The sequence below is a fragment of the Cyprinus carpio genome, chromosome B5 (assembly GCF_018340385.1).
Source record: "Cyprinus carpio isolate SPL01 chromosome B5, ASM1834038v1, whole genome shotgun sequence".
Lineage (NCBI taxonomy): Eukaryota > Metazoa > Chordata > Actinopteri > Cypriniformes > Cyprinidae > Cyprinus > Cyprinus carpio.
In genome coordinates this window covers 24,113,083-24,129,061 of record NC_056601.1, presented here as the reverse complement: position 1 = coordinate 24,129,061, position 15,979 = coordinate 24,113,083, and the positions used below count along the sequence as shown (strand labels likewise).

The 15,979-nt window shown below is 36.0% G+C and overlaps 1 protein-coding gene across 1 annotated transcript in view; it reads left to right on the top strand.

Moving 5' to 3' along the window:
- ntrk2b (neurotrophic tyrosine kinase, receptor, type 2b) overlaps positions 1–12,870 on the top strand; it is a 29,332-nt gene extending 16,462 nt beyond the window's left edge. The window contains exons 12-18 of the mRNA XM_042723408.1: positions 894–997; positions 3,761–3,909; positions 7,594–7,724; positions 7,852–8,024; positions 8,348–8,588; positions 11,601–11,767; positions 11,924–12,870. Coding sequence (XP_042579342.1) covers positions 894–997; positions 3,761–3,909; positions 7,594–7,724; positions 7,852–8,024; positions 8,348–8,588; positions 11,601–11,767; positions 11,924–12,104 — 1,146 coding nt within the window. The 3' untranslated portion in view covers positions 12,105–12,870. The remainder of the gene's footprint in view (positions 1–893; positions 998–3,760; positions 3,910–7,593; positions 7,725–7,851; positions 8,025–8,347; positions 8,589–11,600; positions 11,768–11,923) is intronic.
- The last annotated feature ends 3,109 nt before the right edge of the window (positions 12,871–15,979 follow it).

Below are 15,979 nucleotides of genomic sequence, written 5' to 3'. Positions count from 1 at the left end.
ATGATTCAGTACTGTGTTTTATTTATTTTTTTAAATAAAGCACTATTTTAGTTTTTGTTCAGTATCCATTTTAAAAACTATTGGTTAATTAATCTTTTTTTTTTTTGACTGTGTGTTGTTGTCTCTGTGTACTGGAAGCTTATGTCACTAAAACAAATTCCTTGTATGCGCAAGCATACTTGGCAATAAAAGCTCTTTCTGATTCTGATTCTATCAGTATCAGCAAAATCCACTACCGGTCGACCTCTAGTAAGCAGTCTTCTTTTCTTGCTTCTTCAGCTTTGTAGTAGGGTCAGTCGAAGAGATGGTCTCGTTGATGAAGGAGAAGATTCTGATGAAATGGCGTGTTAAGCCGACTTATATAGTGGTCGGCTCCATCCTTTCTAACGGGCTAAAGCACCATTGGTTTGTGCAGTTACACAAACTATTTTTTATAGGAATAGGAACTATTTTGACCCATCCATCAGTTTGAACTTACACTGGAAGTCTATGGGGCCAGCATTCTAGAGAGTTTGAAGGCAGAAATATGAAGCTTGTACTTTTGTTTAAGCACCTCAGTAAAAATTGTTTATTTGAGCTTTAAAGTTGTCTAAATCATTTTTGTTGAAGTGGGACTACCTTTCTAGATGGAAGAATTTTGCCCCATAGACTTTCCTTTTTTAATTGTTTTTACAAACTGAGAGACTAGACACATTTAATTTCTGTAGTAATTGACAGCAAGCTGTAGATACTGTTGAAAGAGCTTAACATATATTTACCAAGGATATTCTGTTTATTGTTTGATTTATTATTGGATAATTTACATTTGTGACAATATCATTAAAGCAAGACATTCCCCCCCCCCCCCCACATGCTTGCTTCAGTAAAATCTACTGTACCTTTATATATTTTAGGTTTATATAGTGGTTGGAATAGCTGGGGTTGCTTTAACCGGATGTATCCTGATGTTAGTTTTCCTCAAGTATGGCAGAAGCTCCAAGTTTGGTATGAAAGGTGAGTAAACCACTTTATCTTTTAACTTCTGCTGAATTTTTCAAGTCAACATAACATACCTTCTTAATTCACATACCTGGTTATTCCATGGAAATTTAAGGCAACATATCATGAAAATCATACTTTTTCCATGTTTAAGTGCTACAATCGGGTCCCCAGTGCATCTGCCAACCCTGAAAACTTGAAAACAACAACAACAACAACAACCCAGTAAATTTTTTTGATAAGCCTTTCTCTTTAAGCTTGTGAAAAAAAAGCATCTCAGATTTCGCTCCCCCCATGAAAGGGGATGTTATTATAATATTATCGCCCCTTATTCGGCACGTTTCCACCCACCCACGACATGAAACAGCATCAAGACTGTAACGTTATGGAATAAAATGTTGACGATGAAGAGGTAATAATTTCAAGCTTTGGGGTGTTGATCGACTCCATCTTTGATTATCATTCTGAATCCAATTCAGTCTTTTTTTTCAGCTTTTTGTTCAAAATGTTATTTCTTTATTTTTTATTAAACTTACCCATATTAAAGTGTTTAAAAAAAAGGATGCATGAAGCTAGAATAAAATGTTTTTGTTTACAAGCAGATACCCTGTTCTTTCTTTGGATGTTTTGTATGTTCAGATATTCATATAACAAAATATATAAAACTTAAAGCCTAAATAGGGACATAGTAGTATACTTAAAGTATGATGTAAAGTTCACTTAAAGAAAACTTATGAGTACACTTGCAGTATAAACTACTAAACTAGTAGCCCTGCTGAAAAAAAACAGCATATGCTGGTTAGGTATGTTTTGACGCTGGGGTGCTGGTTTATGAAGAAAGAACCAGCATAAACCAGCAAAGGACCAGCATAAACCAGCATCCCAGCATCAAAACATACCTAACCAGTATGCTGTTTTTTTTCAGCAGTGAGTTTACTGAGACTATACTTCAAAGTGTACAAAGTATTTAATTAGTAAACTATCAGTATACCTATAAATTCACTTTTAGTATAATTGCAGTACAAATTACAAACATAGAGGTAAACTAGTTGTGTACTCAAAGTTTGCTACTGTTATACTTAAAGTATACATTTATATACTAGAAAGTGGGCCAATTTAGTCCCAAGAAGTATTGAAAAAGTATACTTAAAAATATACTTGAACTTTACTTGAGTATACTTAAAATGAACGTTAAGTATACTACTTTTTGGTAAGGGTGGTCTCATTTCCATTTCATCATGCCTGTAATGCCTGATGAAGCAGTGTTTGTGAGTGCAGTGTGTACAGAGTTACCAGGGAAACGCTCTTTCCCTTTCAATTCGGTCACTCTACATTGCTATGGGAATGTATAAAATCCCGCCGTGTCACAGCCATGGAGCCTGACTCGACTAAGTATGGCAAGTTTCACATACGGAACCGTAATGAGAGCAGGAATCAGTGTTGCCAACTAATTTTCAGAGAAAGTTGCTAAAGGAAGGTTGATTTGTTGCTAAAAGTTGCTAAATGACGTTGTGATGTCATTTTGTGATGACGTCGTCATTGCGTAAACACAACGCAAATTGTCAAAACATCAAATCTCAGCAAAAAAATATTTTATATATGTTAATTTCTATTTCTTTGTAAAATAATATGCATTCTATAATAATAACATATAAATAACAACATAAATACATTGAATTATTGAACACTTACACAGTTTTGAATGATTACGATTTTTGAATAATTGAATTGATGGTAATATATTGTTTATTAGAATTTTTAAAAATTTTGATTTATTGTGTGTTTTAAGTAGTTAATATGCTACGCTCTGAGAAAAGTCTGTAAAACATAAATGAACAATGATTAAATTATTATTAAATTCAACAATTGCAAATAGCAGCTAACTCAATTCATGTGATGTGTGTACTGCTAAGCATCTTTGGTTTCCTCTTTCTGTGTAACTTGGATAGAAAATGTGTGCCTTTTTATTGTCTTAGTCACTTATCAAAGTTGTTAAAAGTTGCCAAATAAATTTTAAAAAATGCTAATTTTGTTGCTAGGTGCTTTTGGGGAAAAAATTTGCTAGGGTAGTCTGAAAAGTTGCTAAATTTAGCAACAAAATTGCTAAGTTGGCAATACTGGCAGGAATGATATCAGCGCTCGTTAAACACAACTCAGGTCTATAGGACCTAGTCTAAACCATGTAAAAGTCAGGGGAGGCAAAAACCATGGGTGCAATCCAGGCAGAAGACACACGACTAGTGGCCATCAGAGAGTTCAGTTGGATCTGCGCAGGAGAGGCAATTGCGAGTCATCCTTGTTTCCGAAGCTCACCGGAACACAGCCGGGGAAGAGAAAGCGTGTCCGCTGCAGCGTGTAGATCACGGTGAGAAGTCTTGTTGATAGGCTTCTTGCTTCTCGTAGAAGGTTGGCTGAAGAAAAACATTCTGAATGGATGATGTACAATCACTGCTTTATATAGAGTGGGAGCCCCTCATATTTTGCGCACTTGAACGCCATTGACCAGTTTCACTGGCGTGATTCAATGAGGCTTCAGTAGTATTTGGAGGAAAGGGTAATTCCCATAGCACTGTAAAGTGACCGAATCGAAAGGGAACCGCTATTTTTACCGCTCCAAAAGCGGCACCTAGTGGCAAAGAATGAATTAGCTATTTATTTAAGAGCGGTGCGTAGTGGCAAAGAATTGGTTTGGTGGTATGCTAATGTTTCATGTTGAGGTCAACATGATTTTTTTCCTATATGGATTTTTGTTTTTCTTTTTTTTTGTTGTTGTCTTTTACAGCCCGCTTCACCATGTTTCCAATGGCAACAACACGCCATCATCATCAGAGATGGGCCCAGATGCCGTTATCATCGGAATGACAAAGATTCCAGTCATCGAGAACCCCCAGTACTTCCGCAACCCCGGCAGCATGCTGAAATCGGACACTTGTGAGTTGCTGTGGCATGCTGTGCCGTCAGCGGCCCCACTCCATCTGCTGAAATAGATTTCAGCCTAGGTTGCCACTGGTCAGTTGTCATAGTAACCTCCCCTTCTATCACCATGGCGATGATATCAAGGGTGGCTGACGCTGTGTAACTTAATCACTGTTGGTCTTTAGATGTATCTGCAAGCTTTTTTCATTTAAATTTATTAACATTTTAGGATCTGTAAATAGTGCTGTTGTTTATTTTATGTTGGTCTTTTTGATCGTAACTAACATAGTTGCTCATATGTAGTGTTAAGTCAGCATAAAATCAATATTGACTCTATTTGTTTTCTTATTGCATGTTACTGGTGTTATTATGAATGATTAATTCTACTCAAGTACAGTACCACCATATATATATATATATATATATATATATATATATATATATATATATATATGCGTGTGTGTGATCTCTAACCTAATCTATAGGGTTTTTCATAGGGTTTTATTTGTTGTAGGGGTTTTATAAGCACAAAATAATGATTATACATTACCATGATTTAGAGAAAAAAAGTAATTTGGTGTAACAATATTTCAGAATACAATCTTCTTGTTAGGCATAGTTACAACAAGAATAATTAGCTGACATTTAAAGACTTAATTTAAGGATTAGATTTTAGTCCTAAAATAGTAATTATTTGTAACTTCAAATCTCTACCTATTTTGCTACTATCCTTCAAACTAGCAGCCCTTTCGTCAGCAAGATGTTTTAAAATATAATATGATCACTTATTCTTTTATATGTTTTAACAAGTGCTGGTCAGAATAAGTTGTATCAATTTCACATAAATATATCTGTTACACTGGGTGATGATGAAGCAATAATTCACCCATGTTTTGACATTTTGTTTTGACAAAAGTAATTTGAAACATTAAAGCAGACGCTTGAATTTAATATGCTTTCTGTGTATGTAAAATCACATTTGTAAATAATTTGTTACAGTCACTAAAATGGGACGTCATATCTATATTTATATGGGCCATTGTACAGAATTGGTCCAACGTCATAATTGGAAACATCTTGAAAAAAATGTCCCTTTTCCAAAACATTTGTATGTATGCAAATTGTATAACATCCAAGGTACACATTTTGAAAAGTCTGAAAGTTTGGGAATATTTGTCCTCTCTCCAAACATGTCACTAAAACACAGTAATAAAAATTTAATTAGAAGGGTTATATTATAGTAAGATTTTGCTTACATCTCCATTGTATGTATGTATGTGTGTGTGTGTGTATATATAGATAGATAGATAGATAGATAGATAGATAGATAGATAGATAGATAGATTAGAGGTAAATCAAAGACAATTACATTTTTAACAATATTTAATCTGTAATTTATGAGATTTGTTGTATTTTCTTTGTGAAAGGCAAAAAGTGATCATACTGATTTAAATTTTAAGGATTCATTAGTTTAAATATACAGGTGCATCTCAATAAATTAGAATGTCATGGAAAAGTTCATTTATTTTAGTAATTCTACTCAAATTGTGAAACTCGTGTATAAATTCAGTGCACACAGACTGAAGTAGTTTAAGTCTTTGGTTCTTTTAATTATGATGATTTTGGCTCACATTTAACAGAAACCCACCAATTCACTTGACAAATTAGAATACTTCATAAGACCAATAAAAAAAATTAAAAATAAAAAACCTTTTTAGTGAATTTTTTGGCCATCTGGAAAGTATGTTCATTTACTGTACATGTACTTAATATTTGGCAGGGGCTTCTTTTGCTTTAATTACTGCCTCAATTTGGCGTGGCATGGAGGTGATCAGTTTGTGGCACTGCTGAGGTGGTATGGATCCCAGGTTTCTTTGACAGTGGCCTTCAGCTCATCTGCATTTTTTGGTCTCTTGTTTCTCATTTTCCTCTTGACAATACCCCATAGATTCTCTATGGGGTTCAGGTCTGGTGAGTTTGCTGGCCAGTCAAGCACACCAACACCATGGTCATTTAACCAACTTTTGGTGCTTTTGGCAGTGGGGGCAGGTGCCAAGTCCTGCTGGAAAATGAAATCAGCATCTTCAAAAAGCTGGTCAGCAGAAGGAAGCATGAAGTGCTCCAAAATATCTTGGTAAACGGGTGCAGTGACTTTGGTTTTCAAAAAACACAATGGACCCAGCACCAGCAGATGACATTGCACCCCAAATCATCACAGACTGTGGAAACTTAACACTGGACTTCAAGCAACTTGTGCTATGAGCTTCTCCAACCTTCCTCCAGACTCTAGGACCTTGGTTTCCAAATGAAATAAAAAACTTGCTCTCATCTGAAAAGAGGACTTTGTACCACTGGGCAACAGTCAAGTTCAGTTCAGTCCAGTTTCCTTCCACTCAACTTTCTGTTAACATGCTTGGATACAGCACTCTGTGAACAGCCAGCTTCTTTGGCGATGAATGTTTGTGGCTTACCCTCCTTGTGAAGGGGGTCAATGATTGTCTTCTGGACAACTGTCAGATCATGCAGTCTTCCCCATGATTGTGTAGCCTAGTGAACCAAACTGAGAGACCATTTTGAAGGCTCAGGAAACCTTAGCAGGTGTTTTGAGTTGATTAGCTGATTGGCATGTCACTATATTCTAATTTGTTGAGATAGTGAATTGGTGGGTTTTTGTTAAATGTGAGCCAAAATCATCACAATTAAAAGAACCAAAGACTTAAACTACTTCAGTCTGTGTGCATTGCATTTATTTAATACATGAGTTTCACAATTTGAGTTGAATTACTGAAATAAATTAACTTTTCCAAAACATTCTAATTTATTGAGATGCACCTGTACATTGAACCAAAATCTATCATATCATCTTAGCTGAAAATTCAGTATACTTTATTTTTCAAAAAGATCCCATGTTTTGGTGTGATTGCTTATTTTCGGTAATGTTTTGGTAGCAACCATATCACATTACAGAATTTTAACTTGCATACTAAAACACTACTATACTAAAAAAAATACAAAAAAAACAAAAAATGCATAACTTTACTACAGTTTACTACAGGTGTAGTTAAAATCAGTCATAGCCAATGGACTAAAACATACAGTACACTTGTGTTGGTAGTGACATTAAAATGCGGGACTTTTTTTTTTTACATAAAGTTTCATAATTTACAAAGTAAATATAAAATAAATGTTTTTTAACTTCAGTTTTTTAAAAGAATCAAAAATATACTTTTAAAAACAATGAAAAAACTAAAAAATATTTTCAATATAATTTTCATAAGTTGAAATTTAGGTTGAAAGTATATATATATATATATATATATATATATATATATATATATATATATATATACATATACACAACTAAATTACTAACACTTTAACAAAAGGGGGAAAAAAAGATTTTTTTTTTTTTTTTATTAAAAATGTTAACAAAAAGTATAATTGTATATCAATAATACTAACATAACACTGGCCAATAAGTGCAGACTGCAATTTAAGGAATAGTTTACCCAAGAATGAAACTTTTGCCATCATTTACTCATCCTCATGTTGTTCCAAACCTCTATAAGTTTCTTTCTTATGTTCAATCAATCAATAGTGCAATCAGTACACCTTAGTGACCGCTAAGTGACATCACTCAAATGTATTCAGAAATTGTCAGAAATCTAGTTTTAACTATGCATGTTCCTTGTTTTGCAGTCGTCCAACACATAAAACGTCACAACATTTTGCTGAAGAGGGAGCTTGGAGAAGGGGCTTTTGGGAAAGTGTTCCTAGCTGAATGTTACAACTTGTATCCTGACCAAGAGAAGATTTTGGTGGCTGTTAAGGTATGGTGTATTTACACAACAAAACATTGATTCTGCACAAATTCTGCACATTTCAGGTTGTGGCTATGTAACAAGGCTTTAGTGTAGGTATTTCTGTAATAAAACATCACACTTTCTTATATCACAGACTCTGAAGGAAGCCAGTGAAAGTGGGCGAGCAGATTTCTACCGAGAGGCAGAGCTCCTGACCAACCTGCAGCATGATCACATTGTCAAGTTTTATGGTGTGTGTGTAGAAAGCGACCCTCTCATCATGGTGTTTGAGTACATGAAACATGGAGACCTCAACAAGTTTCTCAGGTTTGCAGGAGAGTGTTTATCACACCCACCCACCCAACAAAGATGTTTTACCCCAAAATGAATGAAAACTCCTATCCTTTGCCCTTATGTTGTTCCAGACCTGTGTGACATTTTTCAAAATATCTTCTTTTGTGTTCTGCAGAAGAAACACATTTTATTGTAAAGTTCATTATTTAAAAAAAAAAAAAAAAAAGCTTGCATGGATTATCTCAATAAAGAAATAGTTAATTCGATCTAAGCAATATGTGTCTGTATGTTGCCCACTTTCTGACCTCCAAATTAGTTCAGTCATGCTCATGCTATTCTCATATTCTCTCTTACAGGGCTCATGGACCAGATGCAGTGCTGATGGCAGATGGACAGCAGAGTTTGCTGGTGGAGTTAACTCAGTCTCAGATGCTGCACATTGCTCAGCAGATAGCAGCAGGCATGGTGTATCTGGCCTCACAGCATTTTGTGCACAGAGACCTGGCCACACGCAACTGCCTGGTGGGAGAGAACCTGCTTGTCAAGATAGGAGACTTCGGCATGTCCAGAGATGTGTACAGCACCGACTACTATAGGGTAAGTGTGGGTCACCTTGGAAATCTCCATATCACAGTGATCCCAAAATCTACTACAAGGTCTTATTTTGTTTGAAACCTGATTGCGTAACTGCATTATATATGATTTTATTTAAATTACAGTAATCGAACAATTATATAATATGAAATATAGATGACAAACCCCTTAAAAAACATCATGGCAACATTATCCACCATATACACTGAGATTATTGCCCAATATGAATACTTCAATGGTTAGTTCTTAAATTATAACTTGGTATCTTAAATTAAACTTACATTTTACATAATACATCTTCCAAAATCCTGAACATGTGTTTACAGCTTAGATGGAAAATTAAATCAGTACTTTCTGTATAGGTACTGAAAGGCTTTTGTTGCATTTGTTGTTTAGCAATATGGATATTAACTGTTCTCTCTTAGTAAATGAAAATATATTACGTTTTTCTTCACTTACCTCTTACAGGAAGAAGATCTGCTATTTGTGATTTTGCTTTACTTAAAGTGGCAGTGTTTCATTTCTGTGCGACACAAAACAGAAATGCCAAAAGAAAGACAGGGTTTTCTAATATAGATACTGTCATAGTGTCATTTTGCTAAAATAAACATATTGCAGTTGCATTTGTTGCAACTGACTGCTAGCACAAATTGATTTTGTTTACAGTTTTATGATTATTGCATTTGTTGAGAATAGTTGGATGATATGTATGCTATATTTTCATTGGTCGCTCAAACAAACAACTGAAGTGTGTGAACACAGGAAATCTAAGAGAAACCACAGAAAATAATCCACAGGGCCATGTCAGATTCTTGCTTGAACATTCCCACTCACAAATGTGAATGTAAACATGGGCATATTAAGCAACAAATGATAGAAGACCATTGCAGTCAAAGTCAGGGCTGCTGAAACAGAGCATTGTTTTGAAAATGCCACAAACTACAGTGTTACACTCGTCACATTCTGCTTCTCAGCAGTTCAGCCAACTGTCAGAGATTCTCTGGTAGCACTTGTTTAATCTAAGGTTAGTTCTGGCTTGGGTCATTTCCTGATCCCAGCCTTCTCCTTTCTGTTTCCTGATTTTTTTCAGAATGAAAGAAAGAAAGAAATTAATAGATATCTGTGACATCTATCAGTTGAACCTCTGTTGAATCTAATCTCTGTGAATCTGACAAATTCATACGAACACAATGGATGAACACAAAAAAGCAAAATGCAGTTTGTGTGTATCCATAATGGATAATATAACTATATGCTGCTGTTTTGTCTTTCATTATTATGGTTTATAATGACTAATAACTATTTAAATGCATGCATCTGAACAGCTGATTAAATACTGTAAATATGAAAGTGCCTCAAAAAGCATCAGTTCCCCACAGCGAGTTCTTCCAGAAAAAGACCAGACCATCTGACACTCAAGGGCTCTCCCAAACCTGCATGCTGCCAACACAGCCGGAAACACTCTGCTGTGTCAGCAGCGTGTGTGTGTGTGTGTGTGAGAGAGAGAGAGAGAGAGAGAGAGAGAGAGAGAGAGAGAGAGAGAGAGAGAGGGAGAGAGAGTTTGTGTGTTTTTGGGTGAGTCTGTTGTATAACAATAGAAAACACAGGATTTTTTCATTGCATGATTATTAGGAATCCTGCAATGTCATGGTAATGAGGTCAAAGTTTTGCAATAAACAATGTATTGTGGCAAAACACGGCAGTGGTTTTACATACAGTTTTATGCTATAAAAGACCCATATGCTCAATCTGAAGTGTCTCACATTTAAACAAGATTGAAACAGTGATTTTGAGTATCACAATTTCTGTTCTTTTGGTCTTGAATAGGTGGAAAGTTCTTTGTGCTCTCTTATAAAATTTAGCACAGGAAAATTACATATTCCAAGTCTTCTGAAGCCATACAGTAGCTTTCCTTAAGAAAGAATTATGCCCAGAATTATAGAAAATTATCCCCTTTTCAGTCTCATTTACACTTTTGCACATTCAGTCCTGCTGCAAGAACCAATGGCATCTAACACTTGAGAGCTGAGTATGAACAATGAATTCCTTCTGTTCCTTGCAAAGCTATTTTATGGCTTCAGAAGACTTGGTATTTAGAACACAACTTGGTTTGAAACAACACAAGAGGATTTACAAGTGACAATTTGTATTTTTTTTTGGGGTGGGGGGGGTATTGTGGTTGCACTTTATTTTATAGTATGTGTATTGAGTAAAGTAACTACTTGGGATAAAGCATTGGTTCAAGAGTAGTAACCTAATTATTACCCACTTATTGTAAATCCTCTAGTAAGTACATAGTATGTACAGTTCTGTTCAAAATGTTTTTGAAAGAAGTTTTTATGCTCACCAAGGCAGCATTTTTTTGATCAAAAATACAGTAAAACAGTAATATTGAGGAATATTACAACTGTTTTCTATTTTAATATATTTTAAAATGTAATTTATTCCTGTTATGGCAAAGCAGAATTTTCAGCCTCCATTACTGCAGCTTTCAGTGTTACATTATGTGTTCAGTGTTTGAGAAGTGGCATACTGTCATCTGGACATTGGTTTATGTCTCTTGGTATGGTATGGATTAGCCTTTAGATGAATAGAAAAAGTGCTACCAATATTCCTTGTATAAATCAACCATTTGAAATGCTACAAGTGATATACAGTAGGAAAAAATGCATATTCATTTTGAAATTTGTAAAAGATTATATTTAACAATGCTATATAATAATAATTTTTGTTTTTAAAAATTAATATTGAGTGTTAGAGAATGGCAGAAGTGATCTAAATGTATAAACAGGCAAAGTTAGCTTGCACAATTAAATATGAAATATCAACAATATACAGGTACACTTAAAGAAAAAAAATCTTATACAGTAATAGCAGATAACATGGTGCTGATATATTGTCCATCCCTAAAAATGTTTTTGTTTACTTTGCTTATTATGGAGAATCTAAAATTGAAATGATAGGAGATGGATTTAATAAGTGCATGTGCATGTGCATCTGTATCTCTTATCTCAGGTGGGTGGTCACACCATGCTGCCCATCCGCTGGATGCCCCCAGAGAGCATCATGTACAGGAGATTCACCACAGAGAGTGATGTGTGGAGTTTGGGTGTGGTCCTCTGGGAAATATTCACATATGGCAAGCAACCCTGGTACCAGCTTTCAAACAATGAGGTAAGACACATCACTCATAAAGAGTCATATCTAATGTGTAACAATGAGGTAAGACACATCACTCATAAAGAGTCATATCTAATGTGTATCAATGGATTATTCACAGAGTGATTGGTTTTTCATAAAAAGCACTCACTGTATCAATCCGGTACCCGGTAAAAATGGTGTTTTATCACACAGGGTCGGGTGTTGCAGAGACCTCGTACTTGCCCCAAAGAGGTGTATGACCTGATGCTGGGCTGCTGGCAGAGGGAGCCCTACATGAGACTTAACATCAAAGAAATCCACAACCTGCTCCAGAGCCTGGCCAAGGCCTCGCCTGTTTACTTGGACATCCTGGGCTGATCCGTTTGCCAGTTTGGGTGTGTAATTGTTAGTAAGAAAAGTGTGTGTGAATGTGTGGTATAAAAGGAGTTAGGGATGGTTTTGATTAGAATGAGTGATTGAATATAGATGTGTGTCCATCTCTGTGTGTGTGTTCATGAAAATGGCTTGTGCTTCAGCACTCTAACCACATAGACTAAAAGGCCTTAAAGTTGACTGTGTGGATTGCTTTGAGTTTTTCCACATCTGGACATGTCCACTTCTGTCGTGCATCATTATGTTTTCTAAAAACCCCAAATGGTCTACAGATTGTTGTAAATATGCGTCAGAGACAATGCAGACCTTTTGTTTAACAACCTTTTTGAAAAAGGTCATTTGGTCTAGAAAAGTTTATATTTGTTTTACTTTTACCATTTATCGAGATGGACAGAATTCGGACTTGATGAGGACCCAGTCATTAGCACAACGCTGTCAAAGCCCTGGCGTCATTCTGGCAGACTTTACGGAGATCGCAATACTATTTATACCGCGAACTATCGAGTTACAATCATGGAACTGCCAGATTCATGTTTCCTTTTTTTTTTTTTTTTTTTTTACACATCTGATCTAATTTTAGACTAATCTGTGCCAAGTTTTGATGTCTAATGCTGAGGTCGATGAAAGGCGTTTTTGGACATGACGGTGCGCCCCATCTTACTCAGTGCGAACTTTGTAATAGAAGCACAGCGACAAAGACTTCTTTTTTTTTTTCTTTGGAAGAGGCTTGAGGTTGGACACCTGGCGTTTTAGAGTAGTGTTTGGGGTGAAGTAAAGAGGCAGTGTCACTGGAGTTTTTACTTAGGTTTTTTTTGGGTCCCTGGCCTTTTTTTTTGGATTTATGGTTGATTGGGAGGTTGTCTCTCTTACTGGGGTCCGAGGAACAATGAGAGAGATGTTGTTCTTGTGTCAGTCAGTGATAACAGTCATTTTTTAACGTTAGGGTGCTTACACACTAGAAAACTCTCTGAGGGAACGCTTAATGAATTGAAATGTTCAAGAGGGTGTGGAAAGAGCCGGACTGGATAATTCATCCAGGATATTTCCCTGCCTTCGGCCCGAGAGGTTGAGATAGTTTCCAGGATCCCTACGACTCTACATCGGACAATCTGTTTTGGATTACAGATGGATGGAAAGTGCCAGGATCGTTTGAAATAAAGCCAATTGGATTTCTGAAAGCACAACTGGACCCACCTCCCTGGGATTCTCAGTACATCCCTATATCAGAGTGCATTCCAGCCAAAGTACAAATTCCCTCCACTTTTGGTCACATAAAGGAGCATCAAAGTCAACAAATTCCCAGCATTCTTTGACAAAGCGCAAACTAGTGTGTAGGCACCCTTAATTGTTGTCATGTTGCAATTTGATGGACTTTGTCTTTGCGAAGACTGAAGATTTCTTTCTTACCTGTTCCTGGGAAGTATATCCATAGATGTTGTCCATAACACAACAGGCCTGCCTGAACAGCTGGATTCCATTTGATCTCGGATTATTCATTATTATCTGTTTATGTATCAACTGCTTAATAATACGTGTATGTGATAATCTATGATCGATTTGTTTTGATGTATTGTGGGCCGTTTCAAAGCGATGGGCTTGGTGGGCACTGTGAAGTGAATGTTCATGTGAGAATGATGCGAGTCGGACTGTCCCTGAGGTCACAATAGGAAGACCCTATGAAGGGACCGTCCAGACAACCTGTGTGTTTCAACCCCACAAAACAAGTTACCAGAGGAGGACTACAAAGGACTGAATTACAAATAAAATTGTGAGGACTACAAAGGACTGAATTACAAATAAAATTGTCATTTTTATGACTGCCCTATGATAAAAACATATTTTCCCACTCTCCTTTAGACTAGCAAAAAACAAAATTGTGAAAACTGCAAATGTATAAAAGAAAACATTGTACATTTAATTAACAGTATTCAGATTCTTAAAGGGACACCCCAAAATTCGTTTGTCATTAATCACTTACCCCATGTCGTTCCAAATCTGTAAAAGCTTCGTTCCTCTTCAGAACACAAACAGATATTTTGGATGAAAAACCGGGGGGGCTTGGCTGTGCATAGAGTCCCAAGTAAAATACACTGTCAAGGTCCATAAAAGTATGGAGTGCAGAATTTGGATCAGTGTTTTCATTAAAGAATAGCCCTGTATTCGACTTTATTCAACTTTCAGCTCTGGCTCTCCACTTCAGTGTGTGCGCCAGTGCATGCTGTACGCAGGCAGCTGTTGGGATGGTTTTGCTTCAATGGTTGATTCTGTTATGATGTAAAAGGAGTTTAGCTAGTTTTGATGTGTGCCGCTCACGTTTGGGCCAAAGGTGAAATCCACACTACATTTCAATAAGAATTTTGCATGTATTCTACCTCCATGCAGATTTCGCAAATCAGCGGTTTCAAAAGGGACCTTCTTTTCTTCATTCATCGCCATGTTGTACACAAGTTGGCCCTTAAATACTTTGTGCATGTGATGGTTTTTGCTGTGAAAGAGTTTAGACTGAAAAAAAAAATGAAGGAAAACACTGAATAATTTCTGAATCCATCATTTTTATGAAGAAATTAAGGTGGTGAACTTTCTGAATCCATCGTAATTATTCCCTTAGTGGTGTTATGAATTCATGCTAACCTTGAATCGGATTTAATGTTTTTTAATAGTTGTGGCTTATTTGATTATTACACAAACCAGACCGGTCAAAACGAAATCTCCTAACGACTCTCATTACTGTTGACTAAATCCAGGGCTACAGTATTCGACTTGTCCTCCTCTGCGGGAGTAAATGTTTTTTTCTCAATTCAGATTGACGGGGCTCCTCGTGGGCCCCAGCAACACATTTTGCACCGACTTACTGATTCTTCAGGGTGTGAAGTACCGGAGATGTGTTGCTTTGAATGCATCTGTATATATGCAATTAGACTGTAAATATACATGAGCAGGATCAATCATTCTTTGTACACTGATGTCAAATTCTTTCCAAACAGTACATTGGCAGGACCTACTTTTAACAGCCGACTTCACGAGTCGTCGAACAGCGTCCAATCAAGTAAAGTGTCGGTCATTATGGTCATGATCTTTTGAGAAGTGACTTGTGACCTCTTAGAGCTTTGCACTTTCTTTATAGATGTACTGCTCATATTTTTGTAGTTTTCACCCTACAATTGTAAGCACTGCAAAAAAAAAAAAAAAAAGAAAGAAAAAAAAAGGAAAAAGAATGCACTGAAAGATGTTATTTACATTGAATCTGATTATTTGGTAATGTTACAGATATCGAAGAAATGTATTCAGTCAGTTATGCTAAACAATTTTTCTTTTGTTGTGGCAGACTGACTATGTGAAGACTTTATTGAACAAATATGACATTTTTGTTTTGTTTGTTTGTTTTTTGCTATACAGATTTCTGTGTTCTAATAGCCAGCCTGTACTTTATAATCCATTCTGTACAGTTCTAATAGATGTCTATATAAAAAGTATGTTCTCTCTATATATTCTGTTTCAAACAGGCATCATGTCAAATGTGTGACATTGTAAAGGGAAGAAAAACATGTAATGGGCCTCTGGCAATATGTGAGTGTAAATACAGGTTATTTTGCGTGACAATGTATAAGTTCTTTTTCCTGTGGTTGTTTCATAAAAAAAAAATAATATGATTCAATTATAATTTTTTTTAAATCTGTAATTGATCAACTAGCCCTTTCCCCTGTGTAGTAAATAATTTAATGTTACCGACACTTACTGCGCCCTTTTTTTTTTTTTTTTTTTACACTGAGGGTTGATTCATGTCCAGGGGGAAAGTGCCAAGAGAACCCCCATCCTTGTTTGATTTCTGGAAAGCTCTTAATATTGTATATGAATGAAGA